General features: G+C 44.7%; 1 protein-coding gene across 2 annotated transcripts; it reads left to right on the plus strand.

The window, feature by feature from the left end:
* Positions 1 to 1,582: 1,582 nt before the first annotated feature.
* LOC137564467 (zona pellucida sperm-binding protein 4-like) lies at positions 1,583 to 23,394 on the plus strand. Of its 2 annotated transcripts, none has more exons than XM_068278364.1 (12): positions 1,583 to 1,688; positions 2,097 to 2,218; positions 4,904 to 5,000; positions 7,125 to 7,280; positions 10,226 to 10,413; positions 12,559 to 12,656; positions 12,759 to 12,886; positions 16,767 to 16,956; positions 17,030 to 17,180; positions 21,036 to 21,114; positions 21,188 to 21,304; positions 23,224 to 23,394. In XM_068278364.1, the coding sequence occupies exons 3-12, from the start codon at positions 4,919 to 4,921 to the stop codon at positions 23,361 to 23,363; spliced, it is 1,329 nt and encodes a 442-aa protein (XP_068134465.1). In that variant the 5' UTR covers positions 1,583 to 1,688; positions 2,097 to 2,218; positions 4,904 to 4,918; the 3' UTR covers positions 23,364 to 23,394. The 2 variants fall into 2 exon arrangements, with proteins under 2 accessions (XP_068134465.1, XP_068134464.1); XM_068278363.1 differs by lacking the exon at positions 1,583 to 1,688 and adding an exon at positions 1,974 to 2,013.
* Positions 23,395 to 27,871: the final 4,477 nt, after the last annotated feature.

Raw genomic sequence — 27,871 nt, forward strand, 5'->3', positions numbered from 1 at the left:
AACGCTGCCATAGGATTACATGGGCTAGCCTTTTTAAAAACTGCTAGTGGTTTGCAGTGAGCTGCAAACGTGCTATGTGAATGAGCCGTAAGATTTTCTAAACGTGCCTAGTGTGTTTGGAGCATTTTTGTGTAGCAGATTTCATGTATTGATACTGAACAGCTTCTGTAGCAAACGCCTGGAAAACTGCTCTGATCTATTGTTTCCACTTTCCTATACTATCTATTTAGGCAGAAACTCTTTAGATCTGAATGCTGCAGCCCCTGAGTTTGGAGAATGGCTCTGGTGTGCACCAGCCCATTGAAATATACTAGCCAAGTGCAGTTTTTTTTTTTTTTTTTTTTTTTTTTTTTTTTTTTTTTTTTTTTTTTTTATTCCCCTAAGCTTTTTAAAAAGGTACAGAAGTGCTCTGGTGCACCAGCCCTATAATTGCAACTATACTTTACTGACCAAAAATGTGTTTCCACTGCAGGCCAGACTTTCTGTACAGCTGGTAAGTCACTCTTGCCAAGCAGGGCTCAGTGAACTGAGGCATATATTTTTTCTGTAAATTACCAAACTTCTGCCTGATGTGGAGGAACTTTAGTGACTTTGGGTAAGTGTAATACAGAAATTGGGATGTGGAAGCTCTTAGTTGATGGGCAAGTAGATGCAAATATGAGTTGATGCAAATTTGTGCAGCTTGATAATGAGCCAATTGACTTTTGCCTCAGCAGGATTTGATTGGTTTATTTTCAAGCTGATTAAATTTTAATTCATTCAGTTATTTGCATCTACTTGACCATCACTAATAATGATCTGTTAGTTTGATGCTTTACTGTCTATGTAGGAGACCTAATGAGAGGTTATGTGCCTACAGAATGCAGGGAAGGTTCACTTTTGGATCTCTTGACTGTGCCCAGCAGTGCAGCACTGATGTACTGAGTGGTTTAACAATGCAGAAGGTCCTGCTGTATCCAGTGAGGACACAGAACTTTCTACTTGCTCAGTAATTCAGCAATTACAAAACAATCTGTCCTGTGGTCTGTAGTGTCTTAGTCAAAGATCTGTCATTTGAAAGCATCTTTACCAGTTTTGTTTCATACATACATACATACATACATACATACATACATACATACATACATACATACATACATACATACATACATACATACATACATACATACATACATACATACATACATACATACATACATACATACATACATACATACATACATACATACATACATACATACATACATACATACATACATACATACATACATACATACATACATACATACAGTCCCTGGTTAAGGAACAAGATGGGGACTGTTTGTTTTAGGCTGGAGTACCTCATTAAGAACAAATCTAAACATACTGTCATTAAGTTACATTAGTCATGTTAATTAAAATAATCTCTTACCCACACTGTTTTAAAAGAACAGGCAAATGTTTGATTTCATGATGGCAGCCATCTTTTTGATTGAAAGGAGGTGACAGGGAGCATGAGCCACAGTTCCTGTGTGCTGAGCACCTCTCCTAGTTGCTAAGCAACATAATTAACATAGGAAATCCCATCATGCTCTGCACAGCATCAGGGAAAAGCCCAGGCTCCTTTTGTTTTTTTTTCCTTTTTTTTTGTTTTTTTTTTAATATATGTATGGCGCTTCGCTAAGAAATGCAGCTAAAATGATGCTTTGGTAAGAAACAAAGTTCTGATGCTGTGAAACTGTTAAAGAAACACCAAGCCTTTTCAGTGCTGCTGAGTAGATTTTTAGTCTGGAGGTTCACTTTAGCCTGAATCTGTTCAGTGGGAACACTGTGCAATCTCTATCCCCTGTGCCTCCAGTGTCCCCCTCTGTCACATCTGCCCACTGTATTTGCTTATACAAGTGTTTTGTTTTTTTTTGTGTTTTTTTTTTGAGAAAAATCTATTTAAAAAAATTCTAAGTCCAATTTGGTTTTTTTTTTTAACTTGTTCCCATGGTAACACAGAATCCATGGCATTCATAAGCCTGACTACCTGTAACTGAGTTTCTTTCCATGTTAGAATGCAATCCTAAAACCTCTAGTTCCCTAAGGCTGATATGTAACTTTTTTTTTTTCAGATCGCAGTGGAAAGCCGCATGAGGTTAGAAACGACTCGCTCTGTGGATCCTGGGTGGGGCAGGACTCCGAGGGATCTGTGGTGATCGGGGCTAAATATGGTGGCTGCTATGTGAAGGATGAGGTACAGTATAAGCCTTGAGTGTTCCCCCCCCCCCCCCCCCCCCCCATCAGATCTCTATTCTTTGCTTGAGATGCGGGGACCAGACATCCCGCTCAACATGGGACGTGTCCCGCTTTTAGCCAAGGGATGTCCTAGCCTCGGACTCTGGCCACCATACTGAATGAACTGGCCGCAGCATCTGATAGACGCTGCGGCAGTTCATAACCTGCAGCCCCACTCCAGCCTGCGTAGTTGTAGGCAGGGCTATGGGAAGATGGCTGCCGAAGTCCTGTACTAGAGACTATTTGTGTCTCTAGCACAGGGCTTCGTGCACAATCTTCCCATAGCCCTGCCTGTCAGCACGGGAGACTGTGCAGGAGCAAGATCATCCGGGGAGCAGCGTGCCAAAGGCTGGCTGCGTGAGGACTTCTGTCAGGTGAGTAAATGCTTGTGTGGTTTTTTTTTTTTTTTTTTTTTTCCAGGTGAAATGTTGCGCAAATTGCGTTTCTGCTAAAATGTTGCCCACATTGCATTTGTTTAACTGTTGCTGCATTTATTATTTAATGGTCATAGTTAGCTATGTTTGCTGCTTTAGAGTTATGGCAGGTATACCATTAGCATCACAGTCTCTGCACACCAATGATGCAAATCCTCGTTTCACCACATATGGCGGAAACACTGCTTTCTTATGCCTCGCTGTTACATCATTACATTAGCTCTGCCCATACAATGTCATGGCCACACCCATAGCGCACCACCTGTCCCAGGTTGAACCCACAAAAATCTGGTCACTGTACTTGAGAGCAGCTAGTCTAAGTAAGATGCTGCAGCTTTTTTGCAGACTAGAAAGTGCAGTTACTGCTATTTTATGTCCCATTCTTCTGCAAATTTAAAGGACTTAAAGTGACAGGGATATGGAGGTTGACTTAACTATTAAGCAATGCACATTACCTGGCTATCCTCTCTGCCTCTTATTACATTTAGCCAAATACCCTGAACAAGCATTCAGATATTCCTGACTGCATTTGCTGCATGCTTGTTTCATACATGAATGCATGAAAGATCAGCAGGCTGGCCAGGCAATCAGTATATATGACACTCCATATCCCTCCTTCTAGCATCTCGCCAACCTTTTGTAGTGATGGATTCACTGCTCTCCCCATATCACTATCCTAGCCGCAGACTATCCAGTCATCAACCATTGGAAGACCTATCTCCTGCCAACATCTGGGTGCATTCACATTGCCTGGCCATTCTGCTAATACTTGGCTTTTAACTGTAAAGGTAGCCATACACTGGTCGATTTGCCATTAGATCGACCAGCTGACAGATCCCTATCTGATCGAATCTGATCAGAGGGATCGTATGGCTGCCTTTACTGCAAACAGATTGTGAATCTATTTCAGCCTGAAACCGATCACAATCTGTTGAGCTACTCCTACCAACCCCCACCGTATACATTAAATGACGCTGGCTCCTGGGCATCTTCTCCGCATTGCACGGCTCCATCCCGGCGCTTCCTGTGTCACTCCGTGACCAGGAAGTTCAAATAGAGTGCCCTCTATTTGAACTTCCTGGTCACTGCAGTGACACAGGAAGCGCCGGGATGGAGCCGGAACAGAGCCGTCCAGCGCGGAGAAGATGCCTGGGAGCCAGCGTCAGGTAATGTATACCGGATCCGCCGCTAGCGACGCGCTCCCTACCCACGGGTGATCGAGGGTAATTTCCCACACGGCGCCATCGACTGACTGATCCAATTTCGGGAGGAAATCGGATCGGCGGGTGTAGCTAACGATTGGCGGCAGATTCGATCCCAGGATCGAATCTGTCAAAACGGCCACAAATCGGGCCAGTGTATGGCCACCTTAAATGTGGCTATACACTGATAGATTTGCAGCAGATTCGACCAGATTTCAGTCAGATGCCTGTCAAGTCACATCTGAAAGGAATCTGAGTTCCACACATAGCAGATTTCAGAATTAAATCTAATGGAAATCGATCTAAATGCATTATTGGACCATTAGATCCAATATATCTCTATAGGCCATCGATCTGCTGCCAGCAGCAGATTGACCTAGATTTTCCATCCTGTCAGATCAAATCCATCTATCAAAATCTGCCACAGATTTGATAGAATAGATTTCTATAGGATCAATGACTGAAATCAACTAGTGTATAGGCCCCTTTTGCTGCAGGCCCTGAACAAGCATGCAGTAGATGATCAGATGCATTAAGTAAGGAGATTTAATATGGCAGCCTCCATATTTCACCTTTTAGGGAAACTGTAGTGAGAGGGATCTGGATGCTGCCATGTTAATTTTTAACAATATCAGTTGTCTGGCTGTCCAGCTGATTCTGGGATTGACTCACACGAAGAAATCATGCAGCTAATCTACTTGCTTGTTCAGGGGCTATGGCTAAAAGTATTAGTGATGGGATGAGGACAATGGCAGCCTATATATCCTTCACATCAGCTTTCCTTTAATCTGGCAGTTGCTAGCCTGGGCTTTGCTTTTTGGCCAGTGGACTGCATTATAGCACATGGTGGGACAGACATCCCTTTACTGTATCTAGCAGTTCTACTTGCTCATAGTGAGGCACCCATGAGGTCTTGTGCACTGACCAGGTTTGAAGTCTCTGGGTTGTCTCCTGAGGCCACATGCTTGCAGGTTATGGTCTCAGCTACCCATAAGCTTTCTCTTCCAGGATGACAAACGTGTGATGACCATCAGCTTGGAAGAGGTCCTTCGTAACAAAGACCGCCGCTACCACAAGAAGGACTTCCAGTGTCAAAACCTTCCAGGTAAATGCTCATATGGGCTGCAGTCCAGGCTGTAGGTCTTCAGAGATAACACATGACTGCTGCTCTGCCTAATGGCAGCCCTGTAACAAGGCTTTCTTACTACCCCATGTTAGCTACAAAAGCTTTGGTTTTCAGCTTATGTACACTTTGTTATTTGGAATAAGGCTCCTTTAACACTTCATTCTATTGTGATTGTTCTACAATCTCACTCCAGTGGTCCTGAAAGGTTACTGTTGTGGTGCAACCGTACAGTGAAGCATACCTTCCCTTGAGAGATTCCCTCAAGTCCATGATGCACACAGGACCACACCTCATTCAGTGTCCTTCCACCACAGGACTATCTACTACTGTGCTGTGGCATGACAGGGCCTTGACCTCTCTAGTGGTCCAATTTCCCCAGGATCTCTCTGTACAAAGTGATCCTATTTTCATAACTTTTTTTTTTCTGTAACTTAGCAAAATGTGTCAAGCAAGGGTCTAGTACACAGTGCAGGAGAGTATTGATGTGTATGCACATCAATACTGTTCACAGCATGATTTGTATGTATTTATAAAGAACCAATATATTACAGCACTGGACATTAGTTTAGGTTACAGACAATATTTAGGGGTGACCTACAGGAATACGAGACCAGATCACGCAGCACAGTATGAGTACAAGGTAATGCTTAGTCACTGGAGGGGAACATGGAGATTAGGCAAGTAGAGCTCACTCAGATGCATAGCATGGGTGTACAGTAATGGAGGTGCATGATCAGGTAGGACACAAAAGGAGGTCCCTGCCCAAAAGCTTAAAATCTAGAGGGAGAGGTAGGGGACAAGAGATCAGCTGTGGGTTTAGAGCACCAGTGAGGGGGTAGGCCAGAGTGAAAAGGTGAATTTTGAGGGCCTTCTTGAAGATGTTGAAGGAGGGGGCTGGATTAATGGGCAGAGGTAGGGAGTTCCATAGTGTTGGAGCAGCTCTTGAAGTCCTGGAGGCGTGCATGGGACTGGGTGATGCGGGGGGCGGTTAGGCGAAGTTCATTGGAAGAGCGGAGTGAGCGGCTAGGTGTGTACCTTTGAGTAAGATCAGAAATGTAGGCTGGGCAAGTTTTGTGGACAGATTTGTAGGTCAGACACAGTATCTTGAATCTGATTCTGCACTGGATAGGAAGCCAGTGGAGGGATTCACGGAGGGGAGCCGCCGTGGTGGAGTGATGGGAGGAGTGGATAATTCTGGCTGCTGCATTCATGACAGACTGCAGTGGGGCTATTTGGGTCATAGGTAGACCAGAAAGCAGGGCATTGCAGTAGTCAAGGCAGGAAATTATGAGGGCATGGATGAGGAATTTGGTGGTGGCAGAGGTCAGGAAAGGGCAAATCTTACAGATGTTACAAAAGTGGAAGTTGCAGGACTTTATGAGGTTTTGGATGTGGGGAGTGAAGGAGAGTGCGTAGTCCAGGGTGACACCCAGACAGCGGGCTTGAGAGGAAGGGCAAATGGTAGTGTGGTTAACAGTGACATGCACATCTGGGAGGTTTGTGGATGGCCAGAGTGGGAAGAGCATAAATTCGGTTTATCCACATCCAATAACCACATCCAATAACCATCAACACCACTAGGGAGGTTAAAGCTCTCCTACCACGTGACACTTCTTTGAGAATGGCTTAGTCCTATACAACTGAGGCCTGTCTAACTGGCAGCACTTGCTAAAACAGTGGAACTCTATGGGCATGGGTTCAATTTTCAACATTTTGGAGTGTTCCTCAGGTGCAGAGATAATCATGATACCTCCAGAAAACACTGCACTTCCTCAATTTGGGAAATCATGGGTACCTCACACTCTCCTGCAAGTTCTCAACTTCTCATAGTGGATCCTGGCCTAACTGCTCTTCAGTCTTGTGCAGGGCTTCCTCACAGAGCTAGAAAGGTAAGGCCAGCTTCAGCCACAACTGACTGCATCTTCACTGAATGGAGGCATCTGATCTGTGTACTAACTTCAGTTCTAATGCTGTCGGTGTTAGGAAAGGAAAGGAGGGTTCCAGTAAAAATCCATCAGACATGAAGCTAAATGTTTACTGGACCTACAGCTATCCCTACCAACACAAGCTCTGTACTGACGTGTTTGTTTCCCCCTCCCCCAGAAATGGATGCCCCCAGCAACCAGGACTGTGCTGCCGTCCAGAGAACAGACAGAATTCTTTGTGGTAATACATCTGTGTCCAGAGACCTCTGCGAGAGTGTGGGCTGCTGCTTCACATCAGGAGACCCAGTTAACCCCTGTTACTATGGCAGCAAATGTGAGTTGTGGTGTTGGTGTATATACTGTTTAACTTTCATGAGACCTTATTTGCTCAATCTGTTAATGGTATTTAAAATCAGGCCATAAGGTGGTAGACGGGATGCCTAAATTGGATGTGAGTGTACCCATTAGTCTCCCAGCCTGACTGGTGGATTCTAACTGCTGCCTACCATTCAACTTATTAGCCTGGTAGCATAATTGGCATCTTCAGTTGTTGGGTTAATAGCTTGACTCATTGCTTTAAACCAACATTCATCCTTTCCTGTTGCCTTTATTGTTGGTCCAATGCTTTTCTACAGTGAGTTAATGACAACCAAGTCAATACAAATACACCTCACCCACTTGTCCTAATGCAACCAGAGTTGATGGCCTATATTAAGGTGCTTGCTCACATGATGCACAGAAGTGTGAGCTCTGCCTTTACCATGGCAGGTTCGTAGTCTGCATTTTTGGGGTTAGATGGCTACTTGGCCGTGACCATGCACTATAATCACCAGATTGAATAAAACACCTTAGGGCTCTTTTCCACTATGAAATGCGATCGCGATTCCGATCGCAATCACGTTTCAATTTCCACCATGCGATTGAGCTACTATACTCATTATAGTCCAGCTCAATCGCATACAAAACGCGGCAGGACGATTATTGCGCTTTGACAAAAATCGCATCGCAATCGGATCGCACTAATGGAAATTTCTGCTGCAGTTTCCATTCGTTTAATGTACTTTGCGATCAGAAGCAAATCGCAGGCTAGTGGAAAAAGGCCCTAAGCCTACCACACTTTCAAAACTTTTCCTATCAGCTGAAGGGTCAACCTCACAGCTGCTGATTAGATACTCCATTTAAGAAGTTAATCTTTGACTGGAACTTTAAGGCAGCTACAGTAGAACTTCCTTGAAGATCAGAATACTCTATTTAAAAAATCAATCTTAAAGGGGGAATGTCAAGGAAAACATCCATGGTCTGATTGCTTATCAGCCAAATTCCCAGTAAGGACTCAACCCTCAACGGATGTATATCCAATACATTTTATTGCAAATGACCCATTTGACAAAGGGCCCTTTACCTGAAACATCATGCTGGATTTGTATGCTGTGTACTAACGCAAGTGATGTGCAATAAAACTTATTGGATATACATCTGAGGGTCACATCCTAACTGGGAATAGTTTGACTGTTGTGGACTTATGAAGGAAGAATTGATGGACCTCCTAAGAGATTGGGACTCTCCACTATTCCAGAGGCGGGCAGATACTTCGTGTTACTGATTGCTTATCAAACATGCCCCAAAAGGCTTTATAGGATGTAAATCTATAAATGGATCTCTTAGCAAAAGTGTGTTTGTTTTTTTTGTTTTTCCCCAGACCAGGAATAAACATCAGTTTCTAGTTAACTTGCATAGTATTTCTGCAGGACTTGCCTTCATCAGTTCATGTCTCAAGTTGAGTTTGAAGACAGATGGCGTAAGATTAAACTCTGGAATGTTGTAGTACTGAACCAAACATGGGAACATACAAACTCCACTTGGTGTCCTAGCATGGTAGAAAGAAAGGCACGTAGGGTGGCACTAGATGCTCAGATAGGCAGCCCCAAGGGGGTAGCAGGGGTTATCGAATGTGCCTCCGGATCCAACAGATCAACTTGTATTAAAAATAGAACAATAGAAATCCGGGCACCAGTCAGCAGGATATGCTGCACAAAACTCCTTTATTTCATCCCCAAGATCCCTGACAGAAAGATTGCAAGGCCTAACAGCCGTTTCACAGACAAATCTGCTTCTTCAGAGGCAACAACAATTATAGTGACAACAAACAAGATTTATATACATTCCAAGATGAGAGCAGATAGGCTTACCGCACTTCCTTAACGCCCCACCGCCAAGCGCGCGCCCAGTAGAGAGCGCCGCCCCGAACCGCTGATTTGCAGGCAGAACATGACGTCACCCTCTTGGGAGCGTCTAACAGGCGGCGCCTGATTGGTCTGCAGGGGTCCCTGACGTCTCCCTTTCGGGAGCGTCTGGTAAACGGAGCCTGATTGGCCCACAAGAAGTCAGGTGACTCCTCCTTCACTTCCCCTGATTCGATCTTGCACAGCGGTATCGGTGAGGAGTATGGGCTGGCGTCTAGTAGTCTAGGCAACCAGTCCTGAAGCGCGGCGTGCCTAAAAAGATAAATAAGAAATCATTTAAAAACATTATAGCAAAGCAGTGTATATTATATTCAATTATAAAACCCTAAGGGGATGAGAGAAGCATTGTTACAAAAGGTTTTAACAGATCAATAAATGGCTCAATACAATTTAAGGAATGCCTCTAGATCAGTATTCCCATAGGAGTAGTAACATTCCAGTGTGAGCTCAGGAGAAGCTAAGGGGAAAGAGAACACCCCCTAGAAAGCCAACCTCGAGGACTTCTGAGTATAGATCCCCATTTGAATGAGCCCACACTGCAGTGAAGCAGAGCATACACTTCAAGCTGCTTCACTACTCCTCCGGGTCGGTTCAGAAGAAGCATGGGCATAACTACAAAGTAGCAGCCCTGTGAACATGGCTCCCCAACTACTTTACTCCTCTGATAAGGAGCCCATCTTTTAGATCAGGTGTTTTGTGTCTAAACTTGTCATGGGGTGTAGACAATGATGGCCACACTTGTTTTGAGTCTTATAACTGGGGTCCAAGCTTGAAGGTAACTAGAGGTGGGGAAGGGTAGAAACATTGGGGGGTGGGGCTTTCCTTGTAGCTACACCCCTGCTAGCAAGTAATGGTGCTTTAGTCCAGCTAATGTGGGTCTCACTCAAAGGCAGTTGCCAGGTCAGTGAAACATCAAAAAACTCAGGGTTTCTATTTTAAATGGCCATTCCTCCTGAATTTGCATATCAACTTTTTTTTTGCTTAAATGACCTATTCAGTGCTTGTATGGTTCTGACATTATTTTTCTCTGTTGCAGTGACTGCACAATGCGCTGATGGGAATGTGGTGGTTGTCATGTCTAAGGACCTAGTTGTCCCATCTCTGATCCTGGACTCAGTCAGTGTTGTGGGTGTGGACTCCAGCTCCTGTCCCTCATTCAGTGTCACGAAGACTGGCTCATTCGTTGGTTTCAGGTTTCCAGTCTCCTGCAGTGCTGGACGTCAGGTGAGCTAATATTTCAGGAGTAGAATACACTGGTCTTTACAGAGGTCCATATCCCATTTCTTAATCTCTCAAAGGCCATGGTAAGGATGGCTGTAGGTACAAAGGTGCCCTTTATTAACAGTATATTAGCATAAAGTGCCAATTCCTGGTTTGGAATGCAGGCTAGTGATGGTCAGTGAGATGCTTTAACATGAAGCAATACAATCCTGCTGAGGTGAAATCTTCAATTGGTCAATTTTCAAGTTACAATTATTTGCATTGACTACCTCTAAATGCAGGTGAGCTTTATCAAGGATTCTGTAGCAACTGATCAGCCCTGATAAAATCCCTGACAGAGCATTCAGGCTGGATTTGCTCAGGAATCATTACAGCGGAGTCTGTCTTCTCTTTTCAAGCCCAAGTCTGCCCCGTCAGGCTCTGATTCCTGAGCAAAGCCATCATATGCTAAGTTGGATTTTATCATAGCTGACAAGCAGGCTGAGCAGCAAAGGATAAAACAGAGCAGGGTAGGTGTCTTCTCTAACGTTCCCACTGACTATATATCCTATAGCTCTCCAAATACATGAGTCTTCTCTGGTTCACTTTAACCTGCTACAGGCTTGTCTTGTGATTACTTCATGATTGATGGGTTCTTGAATGCAGAGCTAGCAGATTAAAAGCTAAACCTATTAGCTTACACATGGGCACTGTCAGGAACCGGCCCGCGGCACACCTGCATATACGGTTCCCGACTGCGGGTTTGACCAGACTGAGAGGGGAAGCAGCCTTAGTCAAGCTAAAACAAGGCTGGGACCCCTCAGAACACCTCTCACTGCCACCACTAGCGGTTCTCTAGACACTTCCACTCTGAGTCCTCAGCACGCACTCCGCGTTTTCGTATTCAGGTCAGCTTTGCGCTTAGGCCAAATATGGGAACGCCACGCACCCACACAGTTGATATCTTACACTGTTGTGAAGCAAGGACCCACTAACAGTTGTTTCGAACGATACTGTTAGCCACTCTGCTGTCGCTACTCGCACTGGCGTTGTTCATACGTTGGGTCAGCTGCACGCTTAGGCCAACGTATGACAAACACCCCCACACAATGCAATTACAATTTCATACGGTAGTGTTGCTCAAGCGTACAATTAGGCATGAAACTTAAACACGGTTACACTTCAGTCTCTTCTAGGCTATGAGTGTTAGTTTAGTACAGCAGAAGTCAAGCTTATTGAATAATTTAATATTCCAGAAAAACATAGAACAGTGCAGAACTTACGGTAATACATACAAAAAGATTACAAAAAGTAAAAATAGTTACAAGATAAAAGTTACAAAGATAACACACAAAGCGATTTTGCTTACCAAAATAAAGGGATCCAGATAGAAGAATCGTGGACTTTTGTGTGGACGGACACAGTTCTGGCTAGACCAGGAGTTCACTAGCTTAGGCTGGGAGTCCAGCCGCCGCTACCGTCAGAAGAGAACTGACGTCAGCTATCTGTCCCCTGCTTTTTATAATGCAATATTTGCCTTGAGGCTGCCAGCCTGTTTGGATGGGGGGGGGGGGGGGGGGGACTAGATTTAATAACATCCTCAGACATAATTTGATTTCCCAGAGATCTGACATCCACATGTGAACAGTGTCCTATAGCGCACACACAACAAAAGACTTTGTTAACCCCCAATCTCCCCAGTTTACAGGTGACAATTGATTAAGGCTTTCACATTGCAGCAGGATGTCCTGTGATTGGCTTCAAAGCCTACTGCAGCCGGTCCAGGTGACAATTGCTCCCAAACACAATACCCCTCTGAGACATTATTCAGACAAAATGGTCTGACCACCTGTATAAGCTTCACAGCAACTGTCTAATTGTTTCCTAATTAGAAGCAGACAATGATAGGTAATATACATTTTATACAGAATTCCAGGAAGCTAGTTGCCAATACCTTCAAGCCATACTGGCTGACATCCACCTCTGAAAGATACACAGCAGACATAAAAATGATAGAATATGTCAATATGTACTCCCTAATATTATCAGCACCTCAATATATCTCCAGAGGCACAACATTGCTAAAGCTTTTTGTAACACTCCTAACCTGTGTAAAATGGAACTTTGCATTTGCCAAAAGTGTTCTAAGCTCTCATCTCCTCTGAACAGGCATCTGACAACTCAGTGGTGTATGAGAATAACTTTGAAGCAGCCCAGGTGATACAAGCATGGCAAAGTTCTTCAATTACAAGGGACAGTACAATGAGGTAGGTGGACCTCAGATGGTTGGGGAGGGTGCACACCTGTTTGGAAGAGATCGGAAGCTATTTCATCTTGCTACTCACGTTTCTTACTCTTTCCTTAACCAGGCTAACAGTACGCTGCAGTTATTCTGACACTGGTGTGGCTCCTCTGCAAGTTGAAGTAATGACATTGCCACCCCCTCTTCCAGTATCTACCACAGGACCTCTCAACCTGGAAATGAGAATATCTCCAGGTAATTTGGTTTTTCAATTTTGTCCCACGGTTCCTCACTACTAATTTTGAAAGTCCAAGCCATGGATGATTTAACTTTGGGGAACTTTCCTGGCATTGCAAGGCCTTTAAAGATGCTGTATTTACCAGTAGCATAGAAGCAAAACCATACTCACAAGGTCAGGCCCGCTTTCACAGGTTGGTGCCACCCAGAGCCTCCAGCTCCCAAGGCTGAGACACCAAAGTGCGCCCCTCCATCCCTCCCACCCCAGCTGTCACACACTGATTGCTATTAGACTAAGAGGGCCACAGGGCCCACAACCTCCCCAACACCTTAATATCTAGTTATCTGGCTTGCAGTCACTGCCATGTATCCCCTTTTCTTATTTCTTTCTGCTTCAAACACAATTAGGAATGACAGCTGAATGAATTCTGCACCCCTCCTGCACTGCGCCCTGAGGCTGGAGCCTCTCCAGCCTATGCCTCAGACCCGGCCCTGGTGCCACCGCATGGAGCACCTCCAAACAAATGAAGCCGGCATGGTCCTAAGTCCTTGTGCTATGGCTGGCTTTCTTTCTACATCTTCTATATAGCCTTTCTAGTGTCCTCCCTGATAGCTTAAAGCACTAGTCACATCTACTAGGGGCTTTGACACTTTCTGGACAAGAGCCCTGCAATGGCTGGCTAGACAATGGCAACCTCTACACTACTAGATTATGGCTATACCTGCATACTAGAGCTGCCAAGCTTGTTCTGCATGCTACAAGTATTTCCAGCAGCTTCTGATCAGCCTAGAACATTTCTTGATAACTGTGCTGCAGCTAGAAAGCCACACTATGTTCAGTCTTGTGTATATCGGCATGCTTCTCATGCACTTGAGGCAGCGATCTCCTCCTCTTATTTACAAAGGTGCAGGTCAGGCACTAGAATAGTTGTGGCTTGAACATGAGGGTGTTGCTGCATGGGGTGATGCCCTAATGCAGAACTGTCCACTCATTACTCCTCCAACTCACTAGTCTAAACCACAGTTCCCCAAACTTTCAGTCAAGGGTTGGGTCAACATACTTCAGACTGCTTGGGCACCAGAACATGCATAAAATGATGTTGAAAAACATTACTTTAAATCTTAAAGAGACTCCGTAACAAAAATTGCATCCTGTTTTTTATCATCCTACAAGTTCCAAAAGCTATTCTAATGTGTTCTGGCTTACTGCAGCACTTTATACTATCACTGTCTCTGTAATAAATAAACTTATCTCTCTCTTGTCAGACTTGTCAGCCTGTGTCTGGAAAGCTGCAAAGTTCTTCAGTGTTGTGGTTCTGTGATGCATCTCCCTGCTCCAGGCCCCTCTCTGCACACTGCCTGTGTATTATTTAGATTAGAGCAGCTTCTCTCTTCTCTCTTATCTTTTACAAGCTGGATAAATCATCCTCTGAGCTGGCTGGGCTTTCACATAGTGAGGAATTACAGACAAGGGCAAAGCTGTTTGCAGGAAGAAACGAGCAGCCTGAAACTTCAGTGCATGAGAACAGGGGGAAAGAAACACACAAATTATCTCTTGAGATTCAAAAGGAAGGGTGTATACAGCCTGCTTGTGTATGGATGTATTTTCTATGTGTGGACATACTGTACATCAACCTACTTCCTGTTTTGGTGGCCATTTTGTTTGTTTATAAACAAGCTTTTTAAAACTGTTTTTAAACACTTTTAATGCGGCGAAAGTGTGTCAGAGGGTAATAGGAGATGTCCCCTAACGCACTGGTATGTTTACTTTTGTGCAAAATTTTTTTTTTTTTTTTTAATACAGATTCTCTACACAATACGATTCTTAGAACAATTCGATTAACTCCAACATGTCCAGTCGGTATTCAATGCAATTCGATTTGCAAATCAAATCCCAATCAGACATGTGAGATTTAATCCAATCGTAATCTATCATAAAAAGTATCGTGTAGATTGGGCTTAAGCATTTATTTCCTTAATCATGCCCAGAGGAGACCTCCCAGCAGCAGCCATTCAGTCATGCAGTGCCCAAAGAACCTCTTCATGAAGCATACCCAGGTGACAACCTGCCATTCAGTTGAACAGCAGTTACCTGATGCAGAATTGGATGCCAGCAAATGACTGTTCACTGGCTTCTACAGTATGGTCCATGGGTGGTGCCAGCACTGATTCTATATGCAGACTACCGACTTGTAGATGCAGTGAGCTGTGTATAAGTTGTACATTTTGTTTGGGGGAAGGGGGCCAGTGAAAAGCTGAATTTAGCCCACAGGCTGTAGTTTTGAGGACCACTGCTGTAAACCCTAGGGGTTAGTCAATGAGTTGCTAATTTAAGTTTGCTGCAGCTTGAAAATGGACCAGTCAAATAGTTGCATCTTAATATTGACTATGAAATTCAGCAACTAAATTTGCTTCCCACCATCCCTACTGAACACTGATATGGGGACCAGACCAGGGCCGGGCCGAGGCATAGGCTGGAGAGGCTCCAGCCTCAGGGCGCAGTGTAGGAGGGGGCGCACAATTCATTCAGCTGTCATTCCTAATTGTGTATGAAGCAGAGAGGAATAAGAAAAGGGGATACATAGCAGTGACTGCAAGCCAGATAACTAGAGATTAAGGTGTTGGGGAGGTTGTGGGCCCTGTGGCCCTCTTAGTCTAATAGCAATCAGTGTGTGACGGCTGGGGTGGGAGGGATGGAGGGGCGCACTTTGGTGTTTCAGCCTTGGGTGCTGGAGGACCTTGTCCCTGCTCTGGACCAGACACATCTTGGGCCATGACTAAATTGGCTGGGGAATTGAGCTTAGTGACTTGGGAGGCTCAGTATAGTCATGGCTATTGCAGTGGCATTGAAACCCAAACACCTTACTAGTCCATTAAGACCTTCTGTCCCCCCCCTTCCTTCAAAATCATTCATTCACTTTAAAATGCTTGATTCTTCAATCCTACCACTATGCAGAATTCCCAACAAACTGGAAAGTGGCTAGAACCTGTTGGGCTCCACTGGCCATCTTGTATCCTTGGGTAGGGTCTCATGCTCTTCAGGATAGACCAGCAGGGCCGAGGCATAGGCTGGAGAGGCTCCAGCCTCAGGGCGCAGTGTAGGGGGCACACAATTCATTCAGCTGTCATTCCTAATTGTGTTTGAAGCAGAAAGAAAAGGGGATACATGGCAGTGACTGCAAGCCAGATAACTAGATTTTAATGTGTTGGGTAGGTTGTGGGCCCTGTGGCCCTCTTAGTCTAAGAGCAATCGGTGTGTGACGGCTGGGGTGGAGGGATGGAGGGGAGCACTTTGGTGTCTCATCCTTGGGTGCTGGAGGACCTTGTCACAGCTCTGTAGACCAGGTACAACTGAAATGGAAAGGGCAGTCTCAAGCCAGTGTCTCTGAGAAGCTTTTTGATCTAGGTGATGCACATCAGCACCAAACTCTGTCCTGTTCTGTAAATGGCAGGAAGCCTCCCAGACATGACCTACCTGACAAGTCACATGACTACAAAAGCTTAGCCAACTAAGTTTTGCGTTCTGTATTAAGTGACTCTGAAGAAGAAAATTACTTATGGTGAATTGTATGTGAGCTAAGAAAGAACATTAGTATGAGTCTCATATTTCCAGTACAGGAGGAGTGATCTATGCAAAAGGGCTTCTCTGAGCTCTGTCCAGGCTTGGCCAGCTACAGTGCTGTTTTATAGAGTACTTATACATCAGTGACAGCCTTACATAACTTACTGCAGAGATAAAAGGGTCATTGGCTCTGCAAACCACTCTGCTCAAAATGCAAATCAGACAAGCTGATGCAATGCTATATAACCAGTCTTATTTTCAACTGTTATATTCTTTATCCATGCTAAACTTTTTTGTTTTAGTGCAATTTTAGATGACACCCCACTCTCTTTACAGATGGCCAGTACAGTAGATATTATGCTGCTGGAGACTACCCTGTGGTGAAAGTACTCAGAGATCCAGTCTTTGTGGAGGTTAGGATTCTGAACAGGAATGATCCAAACTTGGTTCTGGTCTTGGATAACTGCTGGGCTACTGGTTCTGATGACCCAACTGACACAATCAAATGGCCCATCTTGTTTAACAGGTGAGTCTCTGTGGCTCAATGAGTGGATTAATGAGTTTCTGAAGTCCTAATGCAAAATTCTATCTTGTTTCAGCTGCCCTTTCACTGGTGACAACTACCTTACTGAGCCAATCCCAGTTGGAACTGCTTCTCAGACAGTTCCTTTCCCAAACCACTACCAGCGATTTGTGGTCAGCACATTCACCTTCGTAGGTCAAAGTGGCCAAGTTTCTCTTAATGGACTGGTAAGTAACTGCAGATAGAATATCGGTGTTCTAGTTTCTCCAAGTCACTAAAAGTGGACCTGGACTGTTGGTGTTTGAGTTGACCTCCATAGTATACTTAAGGTTTTGGTTCTGTCACATGATTCGATTGAGCAGTGGCATAGCTAAGGAGCTGTGGGCCCCAATGCAAGTTTTACTTATAGGCCCCCAAGCACACTATACATAATTGATACAGCACAACCTGTGAAGGCCAACTACAGTGTCAGAGGTGCAAGAAGGGGATGGAGCAGTTTAATGATTACCACTATTCAAGATGTCTGTAGAAATGAGCACAGGACCAATAGAGGGCCAATAATGCAGTTGAGGGAGGGCTCCAATGCAGTTGTAACCTATGCACCTGCATCAGGGGTTGCCAGTCAGTTAATGAGAACCTGCATTACTAATGTCTAGATGAATTCAACTGGCAGATGACAGAACTAAACTTCAGCTCTGTTTCTGAGGTACAAGTGTAATGTTAAGTTTAAAAAAAAAAAAAAAAAAAAAACTCTGATTGCACACCCTTTGCTGGGTACCCTTTCTGTGGACCAACTTTAAAGAGAAACTGTGACCAAGAATTGCACTTTATCCCAATCAGTAGCGAATACCCCCTTTTACACGAGAAATCTATTCCTTTTCACAAACAGACCATCAGGGGGCGCTGTATGGCTGATAGTGTGGTGAAACCCCTCCCACAAGAAATTCTGAGGACCGTGGTACTCCTGGCAGTTTCCTGTCTGTGAACCTTGTTGCATTGTGGGAAATGGCAGTTTCCAACTGCCAAAACAGCATGCAGCAGCTACATCACCTGCCAACAGTAAAAATGTCACCATATAATTCAGGGATTTAAAAGACTTTACAATCAGCAAATGCTGACTGCTTCATTTTTACAATTATGTATAAATGACTTACTTTTACATTTTCACTGGAGCTCCTCTTTAAAAAGGAAATGCATCAGCCTCCGCACTCAAGTGTCCTTTAATCCTTGAAGTTAACATATTTAAAGAATACAAATTAACCAGGTCCCCTGCCTCTAATGCTTTTAGCTATACCTTGCACAAGCATGGAGATCAGATGTTTGCATTACACCTGAAATAAGCATGTGGCTTGTCAGTAGTGTTGGGCGAACAGTGTTCGCCACTGTTCGGGTTCTGCAGAACATCACCCTGTTCGGGTGATGTTCGGCCGAACACCTGATGGTGTTCGGCCTTTTAAGTTCGGGTTCGCCCCGAACTTCTAATGGCCGCCGAACAGGGCCCCTGTTCGGCCGAACAGGGCCCTGTTCGGCCGAATACTGCCCCCCTATGGGGTCGCAGGCATAAGGGGGGAGCATGCCCCGATCGCGGGGGGGGGGGGTCGGAAATTCCCCCCACCCCCTCCGCTAGCGCTCCCCCCCTCTGCCCGCTTCCCCATACAAAAGTTTAAGCAAAGTACCTGTAGTGGATGGCCTGGCAGTGGGCGGCACTGGAGTGAGGAGGAGGAGTCCGGAGAGTGACGAGTTGAGGGAGGCCGGGCAGCGGGCGTGAGGTCAGAGAAAGGGCGGAAGTACCACAAGGGTACTTCCGCTGAACTGCCCGGCCTCCCTCAACTCGTCACTCTCCGGACTCCTCCTCCTCACTCCACAGTGCCGCCCACTGCCAGGCCATCCACTACAGGTACTTTGCTTAAACTTTTGTATGGGGAAGCGGGCAGAGAGGGGAGCGCTAGCGGAGGGGGTGGGGGGAATTTCCGACCCCCCCCCACGATCGGGGCATGCTCCCCCCTTATGCCTGCGACCCCATATGGCCCCCAAAAGCTGGATGTTCGGAAAGTTCGGGGTTCAGCCCGAACATGCCGAACATCTCGGCCATGTTCGGCGAACTTACCCGAACATCCAGGTGTTCGCCCATCACTACTTGTCAGACACCGTTGAAGCCAAAGACATCAGGACAACAGGCAACGAACACAGCGAACAATCGCTGGAGACTTGGGTGCAGCCGGCGCCACCATAGGCTGTATTAGGAACAATGGCTATAGCAGGCACAATTACAGTGCTGTCTGAAGACGGCACTGAAGTTGCTTTGAAAACCGTTTGGCTTCCAGCAATAGCTGGAAGCGTAATTATATCATTCCCCTACTATCCATGGCGGCCTGGAGGCAGAATAGTAGTAAACACAGCCTGGACTTGTGCAGCAGCAGGATAAGCCATATACCGGCTGTGTCCTGCGCCCAAGTCTCCCGCGCCATGATCTCTCATATGCACCAGGCAACAATATTTACAGGATCTATGGCAGCCTCCATAACCCACACAGTACAGGTATCCTTACATTCTAACTTCCCCATATTCAGTGTTGCCTAGTATATTGGTGCTTTTTATGAATGACAATCTGATTCCACTACTGCAGCTTGGAATTGCTTAAATGCAAAGCAGCTTTAGTGGGTCACCTGTCTTGCCTGCTCTGGCTGACTCAGAAAAGGGAACACACATGCAGTTTGTATATCCTACTTCCAGCTTTATCTTCTGCATTTAAAGTGGATCTGAGAACTTCTTTTTTTTTTTTTTTTTTTTTTTTTTTTACTCCTTGCATAATTGTGTTCCTTTCCTATTTATAGGGCATTCCTCAAGCCAAATACTAGTTTTTGCTTTAATATTCTAATTCCCTATAAACAAGCCTCGCCCAGTTTTTCAGAGCCTTGGCAGTAGCAGGGGGCTCATGGAGCTCAGTCTGGGCAGGAGGAGAGGTATTACTAGCCAGATTTCAGAGGCAGAGGGGAGGATTAGGTTTTTCACAGATGCTGATATGCCTGCCTCTGTAATGTTTACAAACATGGCGGCTGTCGTATCACAGTAAGAAATAATCCTATTCTATTGAAGCTGTCTGCAGCTATATTTTCTGTCTAAACTTTAGATAAAATATAGATAGCTTTACTCAAGCCTGGGGCATAGCTACTTAAACACTAGACTGAACTAAGCTAAGTTGGCCAGTAAAGACTGCCTTGGGCAAACTAGTGTATATTCAAGAGCACCACAAAAACTACCTGAAACATCCAATGCGAGAGATTGTTCCTTGAGGGAATGGGTTGGGATCCCTGCCAGGTGAGTCCACTAATGTGCAAGGCTTATCTTGTCACTGTAACAAGCACTCAAAGCGGCTCACTGCTTATTCAAGCTTCCGTGTGTTGCTCCAGATCTAAGCTGCATATAATATACACTTCCTGCTGGTGTGGCTTGGTGAAAATTCCAAACTCCAAATCTGAGATTGGGGATGCTTATTTGGATTTTACAGAATTAAAACCTGTCACTTTAGCCCCAACTGCAGAACTCAAAGCATTGGATCAATCAGAATGCAGAAATCAGATCACCACAACTTTTTTTTTTTTTTTTTTTTTTTTTTACAAAACCAAGGCTGATTTTTCGGGTCTAGTTAAAAATGGCGTCAGCCAAAAAAATGGTGCCAGATTTACTGTTTTGGACAGCGGCGCCATTTTTTTTAACAGTATAAGGCCTCTTGCACACTGCATGCATTTCCGATTCCGCTTTTTAATCTGTTTTTACTTCCGATTCAGATTTTTTTAATCTTAACTGCATGCTGCGTTTTTTGATCCGTTTTTCTGTTGAATGTATTCAAGGAAAATCGGAAACGGAATCGGAAAACGGATTTGCAGTGTGCAGGGAGCCTTAAACGAAAAATAGCATTCAATAATGCATTTACAGTATATGGGGCACCATTTTTTTTAAAAACTGTAAATGGCACCATTTTTAACAGACCCGGATTTTTCTATTCTGATCTGCATTTCTTTCTCTGCCTTCTCTTTGCATCAAAATGGCAACTTTTTTTTTTTCTCTTCTCTCCTCCACAGGTGTTCTTCCACTGCAGTGCCTCTGTATGTGTCCCCTCTACCACTACTTCCTGCAGAGTGAGCTGTGGACAAAGGAGAAGTAAGACTTTTGGTGCATTGTTCACTAGTGTCATTTTAAAGTTCAGTAGTGACTTGAAACTTGTCTTTTATAGGGCGAGAAGCAGACACCATGGCTAAAGAATTTGCAACGGCCTCTTCTCATGGACCAGTCATCTTTAATGCTGAACAAGAAGAGATTAGTGCTGTCCAAGATTTCAGTGGTGCAAATGGTGAGTATTGGAGTATAAATGCTGATGGTATGAGTGGTGGGAGGCTTTAGTAATAGAGATTCTTGCTGCGGAACTCTGGTGCAGTGGTTTTTCTACTGGGGAAGGAGCTGACCAATACTGGGGCACATCTGGCATGTGGGCACAGCAGCCATGCTCAGAGGTGACTCCAGTGTCCACCTCCAGTGGATCCATCTGAAAATGGCGCACGGTGTTGCTGCTAATCCCATTTGTCACTTATCACTATTTAACATTAAAGCCTTATTTAGCATTCACACATAACCCTCTGTACCTAACCACCCCCTGGTGGTGCCTAACCACCCCATGTTACATAAGCAAAACTTCAAAACTGAATGGATTTAATGTAAGTTATCTATTGATGATGCTACTGTGCACAATGACATCTGCTGTTTGGTATATGAACAGCGCTATTGATAACATTACTGTGTACTGTTCTTTCCCTTGTGCTATTATGCAGTACTTACAATAAATAGCGATAAGCATATCTTAATGCAGTGCCATTTTTATGCATAGGCTTTGCATTATTATTATTATTCACTGATCTGACCTCCAGCACCCACACCCCAAGCACTAACAACCCAACCAGTGCATGGGAATGTCAGCCTCCTTATCCCAAGGGGTGCCATCACTTGAGGGTTTAAAGAACCTGTACTGAAAATTAAAAGTCAAAATAAGCATACACAAGTCATACTTAACTTCCATGTAGTCTTCTCCTCAGTGTTTTTCTCCTCTCCCGCGTCCTGTTTGTTCACTGTGATCAGGGGAATTTTCCGTCCATTTTGAAAATGGACATTACCCATAACAGCTTTCTGGTCAGCACACAGTTAAACTGTAACATCGCCCACTAGAGCCATAGGGAAACATGGACATTACCTGGTACATAAATTTTCCTCTCAGCTATAACTAATATTTTACTGACAGCAACTGATATATTTCAGATCTGACAAAATATTGTCAGAACTGGAAGGGATTATTGTCAGAAGAAAATGGTGAGCTTCTGAGAGGAACTGATGGCAAGGTAACTATGTAATGTTCATTTGAAGTTACCTCATGTGTTAAATATTTTTACTCAGTACAGGTTCTCTTTAAGAACCACTGCAGTGATAGGCTTTAAATGGACATGAGACTATCAAATGACTTGGTAGCAAGTGGTTCTTATACCTGTGACCAATGCCTAATCTAGGCATTGTATGCAACTCTTCCAAAAACAGTTTGTAGGAACTTGGGCTAGCTACTAAATTCAATCTTGGAATGTTTGGTCAGGACTCAGAAGCCTTCACCAGGCTCCTACAGCAGTCAGCTGACAGGACATCTGGGCTGAGGGTCTCTACAGTGGGCAGATGTCCAGATCTCAGCTAAAAGCATCTTTCAGAACTGTTAGCTCCAACAAAACATTCAGTGCTTTTCTCCTGTAGGACCCAAAGTGCATACTGTTAGAGTAAACTAAGCAACTTCTGCAGATCTTCAATATAAACTTGGCTTAAAAGTATACCCCACTGGCAAAACTTAGGTAATTTAGTGAGGTTTACCAGAGACTTACACCTGAGCTGCCATGCATTTGCAGGTATGGTTCATGAAATGAGGTTTCTCTCCCGTATGAGTAGTTTGAAGTGGAGGCAATGTCAGCAGGTCCATCATAAAACCAGAAGGGCAGACCCCTTATAGTAGTGCCTAGAGTAGGCCAAACTTTCAGATGGCAGAATCTTGAGGCATGGGCAACTTGGCCTTGTGTCCCTAAGCAGGTCTTGTAAAAATACTAGGTCCTGGGTCACAAATCTAGTGACCACACCTTTGCAGAATTGCACAATGCATTTTGAAACTTGCTAGTTTCTTCCTAAAGCCCTTAAATGTAGCTAAAGTTTAATCTCTAAACTGACTTTTTTTTTTTTTTCCCCCAACAGGTGGTCTTGGGTCTTCCATGTCCTGGTTACTGGGTGCAGCAGCTGTAGGGTGTGTTGGTGCAGTGGCACTTGTGACAATCAATCTGATCAGAAGACAGTCTAGATCTTGGTCAAACAATGCAGATCTTAGTCCACTGTAATGGCTTGAATAAAATAAGACCTTTTCAACAATCTGACTTTGGCTCTTCAATTGCATGATAGGATGATGCACTCTGGGTAGATGTGGCTTTAACCTCACTTGCTACCAGATTTTAGTCTAAAAGCTGCAATTTTTTTTTCACAAGCTTTTAGACCCTAAATCCTACTGCTAGAGCTGCAGCAGCCCTGCATATTATACACCTCCTCCCATGGATGCAGCTCTAGGTTACCACCAAGCTGTAGATTTCCAGCCAAGCCTGACTCGAGGTTACTGCTAAGGAGTAAAGAACCAACTAAGGAAAACGAGACCAGTAAGGGTGGTATGTACCAATGATGCACAACTATTTAAATTTTTGAGAGGAAGATAGGGGAAAAGGAGATGCTGGCACTGCAGACCATCTACCATCTAGGGAGGGGGGCAGCACAGTCCAATGCTAGGATGTATGCGTCATGTACTGAAAGTCTTCAGCGTGCTCAGGCCAAAAAGATCTGTGTACATGGGGAAGAAAGGGGAGAGCGCCGGTACTGCTGTCACATTCTTTTATTTCAAAATCGTTGGAAAGTTAAAAATACATTGTCCGTACAAATTGAAAAGACACATACCATATGTAGCAGTGAAAGATGCGGTGGGTGCAGAGCTCTGCACCCTCCGCACCTTTCACTGCTACATATGGTGTGTCTTTTCAATTTGTACGGACAATGTATTTACTTTCCAACTATTTTGAAATAAAAGAATGTGACAGCAGTGCTGGCGCTCTCCCCTTTCTTCCCCATGCATAACTATTAAAGAGATTTGCAGTTCCCAATGACTCAATACCTAGCATCCCCAGCCAAAATGGCACATGGTTCCACCAATAAAGGCCTCCATTCATAAAGCATTACCTCATGCGGTAATGCTGAAAACAGCAGACTTTACCGACCACTTAGCAAAATGTCAATTCATAAAGGCTGTTACCGCATGAAAAGCTGACATTACCGACCAGGGAGCTAAATTACCGACTTGGCTGCAGTTACCGACAACACATGTCAGTAAATTGTCAGCAAATGTCAATTCATAAAGCCTGCAACATGCGGTAAGCCTGGCGGTAGTTACCGACACCTCTGAGGTCTTAACAAGTTACCGACAGCTCTGACAGCTCTGATTAATGCAAAGTGCAGAGATCCGAAAGTCTGTTTGATTCATCTGTGGAGAGAGCCAGAAAGCCCTCTGTGTGAATCATTTCAGCAGGCAGGGAAAGACTGTGTGACTCATCTGTCTGAGTCATCAGTGGTAAGAGCCGGCTGTGTGAGTAATTTCTGCAGGCAGGGAAAGACTGTGTGACTCATCTGTCTGAGTCATCAGTGGGAGAGCCAGAGAGAGCCGTCTCTGTGATTCATTTCTGCAGAGCAAAGAGGGAATCGGGACACTGCTCTACTCTACCGCTCAATGGGCTGCGGTAATTTACCGACCTCCAAGTGCAGCTGGGGAAATCTTTATGAATTAGCACACAGACCGGGAAAATACCGAGTGCGGTATTTTCCCGACAAGATTTTTGTTATCGCACTGCTGTTTATGAATCGAGGCCAAAGTGCTTTAAAATGCTAAGACATAAAACACTAGGGCCTGCATTTGTAAAGAATTACCACATGCGGTAATGCTAAAAACAGCAGACTTTGCCAAGCACTTGGCAAAGTGTCAATTCATAAAGGCTGTTGCCACATGAGAAAATGTAAATTACCAACTTGGCTGTAGTTACCTCCATCACATGTCAGTAAATTGTCAGCAAATGTCAATTCATAAAGCCTTCAAGCGGTAAGCCTGACTATAATTACCAACACCTCTGGTGAGCAGTGCTGCTCATCAGGATACCGGGTAACCCAGATATCCGACTTTTTTTTTTTTTTCCCATCGATTCCAGATTTTTTTTTTTGTAAAAACCCAGCTACCTATCTGCAGATATTTGGCCATGTAATGCGGCTATTCGGATTGGAAATGCTGTAACTAAGGAGATGGCCTGGAGCCAATCAGAGGGCTCCCAGCAGAAGCCCTAGCAACCAATCACAGAGGGGAACCCTGGCCAGCCCCACCTGACCTCATTGAGCCAATCAGAGGGCTCCCAGCCTAAACCCTGGCACCCAATCACAAAGGAACACTGGCCAGCCCCCTGTATAGGAGGGCTGCCATGAGACCTATCGTCTTAGCTTTAGAGATTGGAAGTTCGGATCTTTTCAATGATCCGGATGATTCGAATCGGATCATTGAAAAGATCCGGATCTTTGATCCGAATCTCGGATCATTTTACTACCGAAGCATTCGGGGTGAGATGACTAGCAGGACAGGTCTTTCTGTGCTGTGGACAGGAGAAGGGGAGGGGGGTGGACACACAGAGAGAAGGGGAGAAGATGGACAGAGGGCAGGGAGTGGACAGAGAAGGGAGGAGGGACGAGCAGAGAGCAGAAATGTTTGCACGTAATACCCACATGCTGAAGTCATATGCTTTACATGTATTTATTTCACCTATATGCTCATCTGTGTACTTTCCATGCAAACGTCACACAGTGAAGGAAAGCATTCCCAGAAGATAAGTGCAGCTGTTTAGTGCCGAGTGGAGGAGGATCATATTACGCTGCAATCACAGTGCCTGCAAAGTTACTGAGCTGTGCTGAGCCAAAAGCTTCAAATGTGTTCACTGTGCAGCACTACGGAACAGCCAGCCTATAATGAGAAGCACGTTTCAGCCAGTATGTGTGCTCTACACATATCTGGCAGTGGCACCCATGTCCCCTCTCATCTACCTGTCTCCCTGCAAGGCTGCCTCCCATCCAACAGAGCGATCCATCTCAGCTCTGCTTCCAGGACCCCGCTGCCCGCTGAGAGGGGGCGTGTCGCTCCTGGCCCCGCCCCTTTTGCGCTCAGAATCGTTCATTTTGATTCGGATGATCGACTCATTAAATAGATTCGGATCAAAGATCCGAATCGTTCATGATCCGGACAACACTACTTAGCTTGCTAAATGCTCACTGAAAGACATGCTACAGTGCTGGTGGCCAACCAAGGGTTGTACAGTTATAACCCTAAAGCTGTTCAGTGATTAACCCCTTAACTGCTACCACTACACTATTAAATTGTTAGTTAGCTTGATGTCATTTGTGTGCTGCAGGCAGCTGCTGTGTGTCTGTGCTGTGCACAGGCCAGCTGCTGCCTGCTGGCCAGCTATTAGCCTTAGGTATAGGTTAGGGCCTAGGTTCTCAACATGTGGTGCCCATACCCCAGGGGGTACTGATTTCCTAAAACTCTAAATTTGTTCTTGTATAAATATACATAATGATACATCTTATTGAAACACCAAATGAGTGTGTTAGCTAATTATAAGCCATAGCAAGTGCTTGAAAATGGTTTAGAGCCAGTTATCATGTACTATAAAATATTTGTCAAGGGGCACTTGTGAGGTTTACTATGCTAGGGGGTACTTGGTGAGTTCAGGGTTTTAAAGTGGTGCATAACAATAAAATGTTGAGAAACGCTGGGTAAGGGGATAGGATTACTGTTGTGTAGTACTGCAGTCAGTGTGCTAGTAGTTAAGAGTAGTAGTACTGTTATCTTTCTACAAAACTGTTGTGCTGTGAGCAGTGGCTGTTAGTGTGCACTACTGTCTTCTCCTCTGCTGTCTGACTGGCACATGACACATGTCAATTGCAATGTGCCATGTCCGGCATGTTCCTAGCACACATTACACATGCTACATTGCCCTGCTGCATGTGCAGCTCCCACTGCCAGGCCAGGGTGCCACAGGCCACTGATGCCACCTGTAGTTAACCCAAACCACAATTGCAGGTTTTTGTTAAGTGTCTTGAATGAAAACTGTCATGTCCCAGTTGTGTGGTTGGACTTTGGACACATTGGGCTCTATTCATAAAAAACTTGTGGCGTAAATACTCGTAGAGTTAAAATACCGCAGCAGTATTTTACACTTCTGGGTGGTCATTCAAAAAAAAATCTTGCCAGCTGCGATGCAAGTGCGGAGATCTCCCGCTGAAAGCTGGCGGTAAGCTGTCGGAAGGCATGCGGAAACACTTCAGCCGGCAGAGTCCCTCCGTGCGCTGCTCTCTCTGGGAGGTCTGTCCCATTCACTTGTATGTAATCCGCAAAATCAGAGGAAGCGGTATTTCCCGTCCACATACCGCTTCCTCTAATCTTTATGAATGGCCATTTTGTTACTTTTTTCTAGATCTAGAAAAACACTGGAGAAGGCGGAAATTTCTCGCTCTGCTGGGGGATTGTAGATTTTCATGCAGGAACAGCTTTTATGAATGCCCACTTTGCTAAATGGACGGTAAAATCTGCTGTTTTGAGCGGAAAACTTGCGGTAACCTTTTATGAATAGAGCCCATTGTGGGCTGCATAACCGCTGTCTAGGACTAATGGTTTTTGTGGGGGGAAATTCCCATCAATTAGTGTTCCCCCTTTACAAAATAATGATGCGACATGCCTCATGCCCTAAATGTTTTTAAACCTATTTAAAGGCCACTT

Source organism: Hyperolius riggenbachi, chromosome 3 (genome assembly GCF_040937935.1).
Source record: "Hyperolius riggenbachi isolate aHypRig1 chromosome 3, aHypRig1.pri, whole genome shotgun sequence".
In the NCBI taxonomy this organism is placed as follows: domain Eukaryota; kingdom Metazoa; phylum Chordata; class Amphibia; order Anura; family Hyperoliidae; genus Hyperolius; species Hyperolius riggenbachi.